Source organism: Mus pahari, chromosome 3 (assembly GCF_900095145.1).
Source record: "Mus pahari chromosome 3, PAHARI_EIJ_v1.1, whole genome shotgun sequence".
NCBI classification, from domain to species: Eukaryota; Metazoa; Chordata; class Mammalia; order Rodentia; family Muridae; genus Mus; species Mus pahari.
In genome coordinates, this window is record NC_034592.1 from 122,752,549 (window position 1) to 122,763,126 (window position 10,578).

General features: G+C 39.4%; 1 protein-coding gene across 4 annotated transcripts in view; it reads right to left on the bottom strand.

Annotated features, from left to right (window-relative positions):
* Positions 1–10,578, bottom strand: part of Tasp1 (taspase 1) — a 232,291-nt gene that overhangs the window by 160,053 nt on the left and 61,660 nt on the right. For all 4 annotated transcript variants that reach the window (XR_003843524.1, XM_029537039.1, XM_029537038.1 and 1 more), the window contains exon 5: positions 8,738–8,858. Coding sequence is in view for 3 of the 4 variants with exons in the window: in XM_029537039.1 (XP_029392899.1) it covers positions 8,738–8,858 (121 nt within the window). In the remaining variant the exon portion in view is untranslated. The remainder of the gene's footprint in view (positions 1–8,737; positions 8,859–10,578) is intronic.

Below are 10,578 nucleotides of genomic sequence, written 5' to 3' on the forward strand. Positions count from 1 at the left end.
CTCACTTGGTAGACCAGGCTGGCCTCGAACTCAGAAATCCGCCTGCCTCTGCCTCCCGAGTGCTGGGATTAAAGGCCTGCGCCACCAGGCCCGGCTTGAAAAAAAATCTATCTTGATGATACTAAAATTTTATTTTGAGGTTTATGTATTACAGAATATACAGCCTTGGTGAATTTCCTCGCCAGACATGCTAAACTGACCTGCTTGAACTCCTGATGTCCTGGACTTCAGCCAGATCCAGACAAGGCACAGACATCAGAGACTAATCAATCAGTCCTGTTTTCTCTACCCTTCCCCCTTTCTCAACGCACATATTCAGCTTGAAGAAGTTCAGCTTGAAGAAGAGTCGTCCACCCAGTTCCCTAGGCTTTGGGGCTGGAGAGGACTATTAACAGGTTGTCTTTCTAGGGAAAGTAGAAATGGTCACATTTGGAACAGGGAGGAATATCTCAAATTGATTGCATTGCCATAATCTCACTTGGTAGAAATCTCTTTGTTACTAAGCTGAAGTCATAATTTCTTAAATGGTACATAATTTGATGCAAAATCAAAGGTTTTCATTGGTATAAAATTCTTCTACTGATACTAAAAATTTTGAAGTGCAGAGCTTACACCAATCCTTCTATTGCTGTTGTTATAAACAGATCTGAGATCTTTAAGTCTGTGAGTTAAGGGTCAAATAGGAAATTCATGGCTCTGAGTTTATTATTAGGGTGTTTTCAATTATTTTAATTAGAAATGGCTGAGAGTAGGTAACAGAGAACAGTCCAGATTACTTCACATAGTTGGTTTTCAAAAATGTCAGAAGTCCACAGAATGTGACGTTTAATGTTATTTATTCACTTGTTGTTGAGACCAGTCTGCTCCTGACAGCTTCCCTGTCTTGGATTCAAAGAAGAAACTGAGCATCTTTGAGCTATTCCAGTTGTGGCGAAACAGCCACTAGACAAGAATTGGCTCATTTCATCTACAGACATAATACTGTCCAAAGAAAGGACACAATTCCAGGTTAGCAGCTTGATTCTGCTGACACAGAGTAGGCTAGTCCTTAATATTCCTGTTTCTCTAAGTCTGTCAGATGTCCCTGGTCAGGAGGCTGAAAACAGATGCTCCAACGTGTTGAAGGGACTGTCCAGATGATCAGCAGCCTCTATAATTGGCTAAGTTTTGGAAGCTGTGTTAGGCTTCCTATATATTTTCAGTTAATATCATTCTTGGATTTCTGATAGAGTTGAAAAACTACACAGTCTCCTAGCCAACCAAGGCTTTTTACTTTGAGAGGAACAGATATGAGAAGATGGTTTTCAGATGGCATTCAATCTAAAGCCAAGACATAGCCAGTCTTTTAAGTAAGGATAGATGACAGAGGTTCTATTTAATTAACAAAAATGATGGGCTACGTGTTAGGTCTCTTGTACTTTATAAATTACAAAGTAGTAAGAGTTGTGTTCAATTATATTTGAGATAAAATATTCTTTTAGTTGGACAGAAAGGGGGAAATGTTGCAGATAGCCCTGGAGTTAATTATATTTTATGTTAATTCAGTTCTCCTGTGAGGGGCTAAAAACAAGGAATGAGTCAGCACACAGGTATGTCCTGTAAACGTCCTACTCACCTTAATGTATAAAATAAAGGCTAGAGCAGGTGATTGGGCAGAGAAAGAGGGGAAGGTGGAGCTGAAGGTTTTGGGAGAGAAAGGGAGAGGCTGGAGGAGGAAGAGGAAGAAGAAAAGCAGAGCACATGGCCTGGAGAAACCACAAGTTCTAAAGGGTCTCTTATATGGGGAAGATGGTAAAGTAGTGGTAGATCTGCCCAATCTAGGCGCACAGCTGTGTTTTCATTGGCCAGGCTTATTTGGGTTGGAGATTTACCACAACACCCATGTGTACATTTTTTTACACATATAAATCTATTATTGCATATTCCATGTATGATTCCATCTATGAAAGAGAACATACATTTTTTTTCTGAGATTGTGTGACCTCACTTAGTTCTAAACATTCTAATTCCATCCATTTTCCTGCAATTAACTTCAATGTTCTTTAAAGTAACATTTTATTTTACACAATTATACATTTTATGCAATTGTTATCTGTTCATCTGTTCAAAGACTACTCAGTTAATTCCAATTCTCTGCTATACTGAATAAAGCAGCAATAAACATGGGCTGCACATATCTCTGTGGTAGGTGTGGAGTTCTCTTGAGTATAAAATAGCTGGGTCATCTGGTAGTTCTATTTTTAATTTTGAGAGAGCTCTCCACACTGATTTCCATAATGGTTGTATTAACTTGGACCCCCACTGTGATTAAGGGTTTCTTTCTTGCCACATCCTTTCCAACATTTGCTGTCATATTTTTTTGTTTTATTATTAATCTTTAATCTTTTTTACAGTTCAGTAGTTACCTCCCTCCCGTTCCCCCTCCAACAGTTCCTCATCCTATTCCTCCTCCAAGAGGATGTCCCCAACCCCCAGCCCCACCCCTCACTCCCACCCCACTAGGCCTCCCTACTCTCTGGGGCCTCAAGTCTCTGGAGGGTCATGCTCACCTTCTCTGACTGAGGCCAGACCACACAGTACTCTGGTGTCTATGTGTCAGGGGCCTCATACCAGCTGGTGTATGCTGCCTGGTTAATGGCTCAGTGTCTGAGAGACCTCAGGGGTTCAGGTTAGTTGAGACTGCTGCTGTTTATTTTTTAACGATAGTCATTTTGATTGTGGTGAGGCGATATCTCAAAGTAGTTAAAATTTACATTTCTTTGACGGTGACTGAATACTGAACACTCAGTTATTAGCCATTTGTATTTTTTTTTCTTGAAAATTAGTTTCCTTCCATTCGCTAATCGGTTGACTATCAGTTTTATTTCCCTGGTTTAAATTCTTCAATTCTTTGTTTATTCTTGTTATTAGCCCAGTGTAAAGTACAGCTGGTGTTGGGAGAGACCCTCTTTGAATGTTAATTGACTTGTTAGCCATAGGTGCTTACTTACAAAGTCTTGGCCTTAGTAGAAAAGTACTAGCTTAGTTGAGATTTCTGTGGGAAAAAGTTGAGGCCTCTATGGGAAAGTACTACCCCCAGTTAAGAACAAATAGCTATAGATCTTGTGGACAGGTACCTAGCAACCCATTCTGTTCTGTTCCTCTTGCTGAACTTTTTACCTAGCCAATATCCTGCTTTGGGGAACAGGTATGTTCCCCCAGAAACAAAGCAATTCTGCGTCACACACACCCCTCCCCATACCCTGCTTCTGTGGGCATAAAACCTGCCTGGGAACAATAAAAATTTGACAGCTTGATCAATCAGACTTGCTGTCCTTCCTTGTGTTTCTAGCCTTTCATTCTCTCCACAGGTGGTTCCCCAGACCCTGTTCAACTGTCCCGCAGTCCGGGACAGCTGGTAAAAATTTTTTACGATTCTGCCAGACAGTAAATGTCTCTAATCCCAGCACTTAGGAGGCAGAGGCAGGCTGATCTTCAAGTTCAAATCCAGTCTGGTCTACAGAATGAGTTCCAGGATAGCCAGAACTACACAGAAACTCTGTGGGGGTGGAGAGGAAGAGGAGGAGGAAGTGGAGGAACAGCAAGAGGAGGAGGAAGAATAAGAGGAGAAACAGGAGGAGAAGAGGAAGAGGAAGAAGAGGAAGAGGAAGAAGAAGAATTATCATCATCCTCTAAGCTGTGAATGTTGTTTGCTGTTGATTGTTCCACTTGCTGTCAGAACACAGTCCAAGAATGGAGCCATGTGAGGGGGATTCTGAGTGCTTGTGAGAAAACTCCAGGAAAACAAGACAAAAGTCTTGTGACTTGAGGTTCTTCAACGTGGAACTAACTGTTCGTGGAATGTGGTTCCACACCCCTTCCAGGTATAGCAGATAGGAATGAGTTTGGTTTAAAGTATTCATTACAACTGGATATTGTTATTTATTTATATGCCTGTATGGAAAAACGTTTGTACTGCATGCATCTTGTTCTTGTAGTTGTAGACTTTACTCATGGAATTCTTAACCTAGGGAGTATAAATTGTCTGAGGCTATGAATAATGTCGACTATTGCATGAGACTTTAGCCCGCCTCATTTTAGCTCCACTCTCCCAGGTTCCACTGCCTTTAGAGTGGTAAATACTTTGCTGTATAGAAACTAAGCCCATGTATCAACAGATGGGACTACACAAAAATAAAATTTCTGTACAGGAGAGGTATAGCAATATATTTCTCAGACTGTGAAACTCTCAATGCACTTTTCTTGTACAGAAACCTAACCAGGCAGGGAAAAATTTCTGAAGCCAATTATTTTCATATGCATGAAGATCTGCAATTGTCTCTCTAAGTTACAACAGCTACAAGATATAACTTAGGTGCTAGTTCAACTCATAACATGTTTACCAAACTAGCTCAAAGACCTCAGCTCAAGCCCTAGAACCTACAAAATACCAGCCATGGTAGTGCTGGGGTGGGGGGATAGGGAGGGGCGCACTGGGCAGGCAAATCCTTGAGATTCCATGAACAAACACTCTAGCCTACTTGGCTAGTTCCAAGCCAGTAAAAGACCCTGTCTCAAAAAAAGAAGGTAAGGGGTGCCTAATGATTCCCAAGGTTGTGCTCTGACCTCCACAAATGCAAACATATATGTACCAACACACGCATAAATATGCACATATGCAAACCATGCACTCACAAGCACAAAAAGATAATAATGGGGTGGGGGGACTCATACTCATACCAACAAAGAGATATGCTAATGGATGACATATTTAATCTATCCTTTTTCATCTTGCCTGGTTTTAATTTCCACTTTCTACTTGAATTTCTGACTTGCTTGAGTGTTTATCTTTCACAGCGTTCACTGCATCATTTTTCTATACCTAGTCTATGGTATTTTCTCTATTACTTCTCATACCTCTAACTCATATACTTTTCCTTTTCTTACTTGATTCCTTCTTGGTCCCTTTCTTCATTCCTGTCTTTTTAATTCTCTTTTAGTAATATCTTCTCTGAGATTGATTACAGTTGTCAAAACTATAAAAATGAGGGAACAACATTAAAAGCTATAAGAGAAAGCACCAGCTTACCAACAAAGACACATACATAGAAATGCTGGATCTCTTAAGAACTTAAGTGTCAGGAATGCAAAGAATGATTTACATCAAGTCCTGAAGTAAAAACCCTGTCAACCAAGAGTGAAAAGTCTACATAGTGAGTTCTAAGCCAGCTAGAGCTACATAATGAGACTCTCAGTTAATTTAATAATAATAATAATTTGGAATAATTCCCAACAAAATCATTTCAATAATACACAAACCCTTTCAAATAGAGAAAACAATCCTTCGCTCTGGAGTATTAGGCCAGCTATGACAGCAGGTACACTAACAAGCCTTTTCTCCTGGACTTCACCTAACCTGTCAATAAATTTTTGTAAGGTAAGTAATATATCTTTTCAATAAAGGGCAATAAGTCATTTCTTCAAACCCAGGAAAAAAATAAGTAAATGCTGATTGTTAACACATGCAAAATCGGAACATGGTATGAAAACTAAATGCTCAAGGTAAAAACTATTTTTAAAAATTAATAAAGAGCTGGAGATATGGCTCAGCAGTTAAGAGCACTGACTGCTTTTCCAGAGGTCCTGAGTTCAATTCTCAGCAACCACATGGTGGCTCACAACCATCTGTAATGAGATCCAATGCCCTCCTCTGGTGTGTCTAAAGATAACTACAGTGTACTTATATACATAAAAAATAAACACATAAATATTAAAAAAAAAAAGATACCTTAAATACATTATAATTGAAAAGCTGTTCACTCAAAGACAACATTAAGAAAGTCAGAGAAGGCAGTAAGAGCTTGGGAGGAAATTTCCATAAGATATATATATAATTTACATAGGATTTTTATCTAGATATACAGAATATGTCTATGAAGCAATAAAAAAGAATATTCATAAAAATGTTAAAATGTAAATGAAAATTTTCCAACAAGGACTTCTAGAGGTTGCATAGGTAGAAGAGAAGACACTTAGTATCACTAAACATAGGAAAACTCAAACAATACGACTATAGAAATATCAAAATGGCTGTTTTTCAATAATAATAAAAAAATGAGTAAGAGTGTAGAGTTACAGAAATGTTCATACACTGCTAGTAGAAATATAAACGTAGCAAATACTTTAAAAATAGCAGCACCCACTAGCAAAATAGTAATATACTGTGGTGGTCTGAATAGGTTTGCCCCCCATAGATTCATGTGTTTCAATATTTGGCCACAGGGCGTGGCACTATTAGGAGGTGTGGCTTTGTTGGAGAAAATACATAACTGTGGAAGCGGGCTTCGAGGTCTCCTATACTCAAGGTCTGCTCAGTGTGGAATCAGACTTCCTTCTGGCTACCTATGAAAGACAGTCCCCTCGATTTCTGCCTATGGATCAAGATGGAGCACCTCTTGGCTCCTCCAGCACCATGCCTAACTGCACACTGCCACTGCTTTCTGCTATGATGATAATTGACTGATTCTCTGAAACTGTAAACCAGCCCCAATGAAATGTTCCCTTTATAAGAGTTGCCGTGGTCATAATGTGTCTTCACAGCAATGAAACCCTAAGACATGCTAACACCTAGGATATTTTTCCAAGACATATGTAAAAGTACACTCAAAGACAGCATTATTGATGATAGTCTAAAACTAAAAACTGCAAATATCTCAAGAAAGGGTGCATGAAATAAGTTAGAGAATGTCTAAGCAATGAAATGACATGTAATAGAAAAAACAAATTAACTGTGGCACAAACTGTGGATTAATCTCACATGCAGAATGTTAGGAAGAAAAAAAAAACAGATACACAGTTGTCTCATTCTGTTCACGGCAATTTCAGGAGCAGATAAATTAGTTCAAAATCAGACTCTGGGGGGGTGGAGGAAAGACAGTGTGTGTAGACTAGCAAGAAGCATAAAGAGCGTTTCTGGAATTATGAAAACGTTCTGTGTATGGTTTGGGAGGCACTGGTGTTCTAGAGGACACAGGCATCAGCTCCCGTTAACCTGGGTTTAAAGGTAGTTGTGAAAGGCTAAAGGGTGCTGGGGATTAGAGCTGGGTCTCTACAAGAACAGTGGATACTTTTAACCACCAAGCCATCTCTCCCGAACAGTAATCTAAATCCTAACATGATAATGTCTTCATCTAAGTGTGTATGTCTGGATACATTAGAAACTTCATAAATCTACAGATTAAAAACCTGTCCATTTTATGTACCTTTAAATGGATCATAAACCATTAAACAAATCTCTTACGTACTGATGTAAAAATACAGTCACAAGTCTCTGATTTAAAATTAAAGTTACATGAGTTCGAGGCCAGCCTGGTCTACAGAGTGAGTTTCAGGACAGCCAGAGCTACACAGAGAAACCCTGTCTCGAAAAATAAAAAATAAAAAAATAAAAAAAATTAAAGTTACAGCAGTGGGCATGGTATTGCAAACCTAAAATTCTAAGAGTCAAGGTTAGAGCAGGAGTATCATAAAATCATCACCAGCCTGGGGTGCAAAGCAATCTCAAGGACAAGTAAGCTACAGAGTAAGACTCTGCGTTAAAGGAGGAAAGGAAAAGAGAAGGAGGGAGGAAAACAGAAAAGGGGGGAATTCTGTTTCATTAAAATATATACATTTGGCCACAGAGATGACTCACAGGAAAGCATGCTTGCCACACAAGGCTGAGGAACTGGAATAAGCCCCAGAACACAAACACACACACACACACACACACACACACACACACACACACACACACACACACNTTCTGTTTCATTAAAATATATACATTTGGCCACAGAGATGACTCACAGGAAAGCATGCTTGCCACACAAGGCTGAGGAACTGGAATAAGCCCCAGTACATATACACACACACACACACACACACACACACACACACACACACACACACACACACACGCTGTGGCATGCGTCTGCAGCCTCAGCGTTCCCATGGGGAATGAGTAGATAGAGGAAATCTGGTAAGAAGCTCCTGTGAGAGGTAGCTTCCCATGCCCAATGAGACAGGATCCATGAGAGACCCTTCCTAGCCCAAGTGGAAAGAGAAAACTAACATGCAAAAAAGCTGTCCTCTAACCTCCACATGTGCACAGTGGTACACATGTGCACATGCTCACAGACATATCACACACATAGAATAAATAACATTCATTTTTAAAAATAACCACATTCACAGACTACATCTCTACTACATCAATAACCCAATTTTTACTGGTTACTGGGGGGGGGGGGACAGAAAGTAAAAAATAAAAAGTAACCTTTATCTGCATCACCTGAAATGCATTCATGTTAATACATTTCAAACTGCAAAGCTAATAGATTATTCTGAATCAGGTCTTAAATGCCTATAGTCTCCTTAAGGACCAGAGAAGAGTGATGTACTTCTAACCAAGCTTGGACACAGGCTGCTCTGTTTCATCTCTTATATTTGCTTTTTTGTTGTTGTTGTTGTTCTTCCGGACAGTGTAGAAACTAGGCAAGTGATCGATCAAGTGAGCTACATCCCTAACACTGGCTGTTTTCTTTAAAAACTTATATACAAAATCTTTATGTTCTTAATTTAGCAAACAAGGAATAATAATTGTTTCAACATTCCTTCAAACAAAAATGAATAAAAACATGGGATTCCCTGTTAAGAAGGATGAAATTGTAACAGCCTCAGTTTTCAGATAGGGAACTGTGTCATAATGCCCACGTACCACTCAATGCTCCAACGGCTCCGAAGTTTAAGGACTTTCCATCCATTATGCTGGCATCACATTCAATCTCTCCTAAGAGATTTAAATTTGATCCTATTCCTGCATTTGTAAAAGGAGAATCCTAAAAAACAAAAACAAATTTAAATACTATTTATTAGTCTTAAAAAAGAGAATTAATTAGTATCAGTCTATAATCTCTTCTAAAACACTAGATGGTTAGAGAATATTTTCCAAGTCTCATGAAATGTCAGTACTTCTCTAGTGACAAATGTCAAAAATATTATGAGAAAATTGGAGACCAATATATTTTGTAGAGATTAACATCAAAATCAAAGAAAGAAAGTCAAACTAAATTCAATACAATATAAACGGGTGTATCTATCAAGAGCAAGAGGGATCTCAGGAAAACAATACTGATTTAACATCTGAAAAATAAAGTCAATCAATATATCCCATGTTAGTGAAATATAGGAATCGTGTGAAGAAAAACGGGGAAAGGGGATTTAACAGGTTACAGTACCCTTTCATGAAAACGAAACACTAAGTAACCTAGAAATGGAACCTAGAAATGCCAGTATAAAAGAAACCTACAAACCATCTAAACCTAACACTGCAATTAATGGAAAGGGGAAAAAGACTGAATAATTTCCCCTTAAAGGGCCCCTGAAGAATGAAAACCTGGTGCAGACAGACTTTGTTGACCTAGATTAGACTTCAGGGAGTCTAATGCCAGGCAGTTCATTGTCAGCATATTTAAAGCACAGTACAATTTGGGGAAAGGTTTCCTGGAAACAAGTCCAATCAGTCCAATTCCAGGTGCACAAGAAAGCTTAAAGTGTAACTACATAGAGACTCTTTTACAAAGTACATGTGACCATAAGGGTGTGTTCTATGGTTAAAGGGTCTAGAATCTACTGTGGTCTCTGACCAGTAGGATAGAGGTCAGCAGGCCATAAAATACATATGACACCTCACCTAAGGATGGCTAACATTCTAGGGAGGGAAACGTCTGGCATACTCATTCTGGGTAATTTGGATGAGGTCTATCTCTACAGCAAAAGTGGGAAAGGTCTGCCAACACAGATAGCAAAAAGGTCAGCTGGTTCTTCACAATGTCCACTCTCAGCTTTCTGGATGGAACGCAAGCATTTGATTTTATCTCCTCCACTGAGGAGACACCCCTGCATGACTAACACTCCTGGGTCTCTTAGTGCTTCTTTCTGAATACAAGGACCTCTGTAGCCCCAGCAGTCCCTAAAGTCAAAAACACAACAGGAATATCTATTCTCACTACTTCTTACTTAACAACATGCAAGACAACCTTAGCAAATTAATTAGGCAAGGAAAAGAAATAAAAAACAACTAAGCTTGAAAGAATCAAGAAACATCTCTATTTTTAAACTGATCTTTTCAGCATGCATTATCTGTATAAAATGTACCTTCTATCTCTCCATCACCTCTTTGGTCCTCTCCCTCCCACCACAATAAAGTTTTGGTTGGTGGTTTTGGTAAGTGTTGGTCTGTCAGGTCTATCCCACGTGCTACCCCACCACTACCACCGCCAATGGTCACACACTTTGGCTGAAGCTCACAGTCCTCCCATCCCTGGAACCCATTACCATGTTGTGACCCTACTGAAAGACACTCGGTATCCTGTACCCATAAAGGAGTCCCCAGAACTACCTCCTGCTACAGTTTGATAATTCATATTTGCCTTACACGCCTTACACGCATGACTTTCATTCTCAAAACCTGCATAAAAAAACAGGGCGCTGGATAGATGGCTCAGCGGTTAAGAGCACAGACTGCTCTTCCAAAGGTCCTGAGTTCAAATCCCAGCA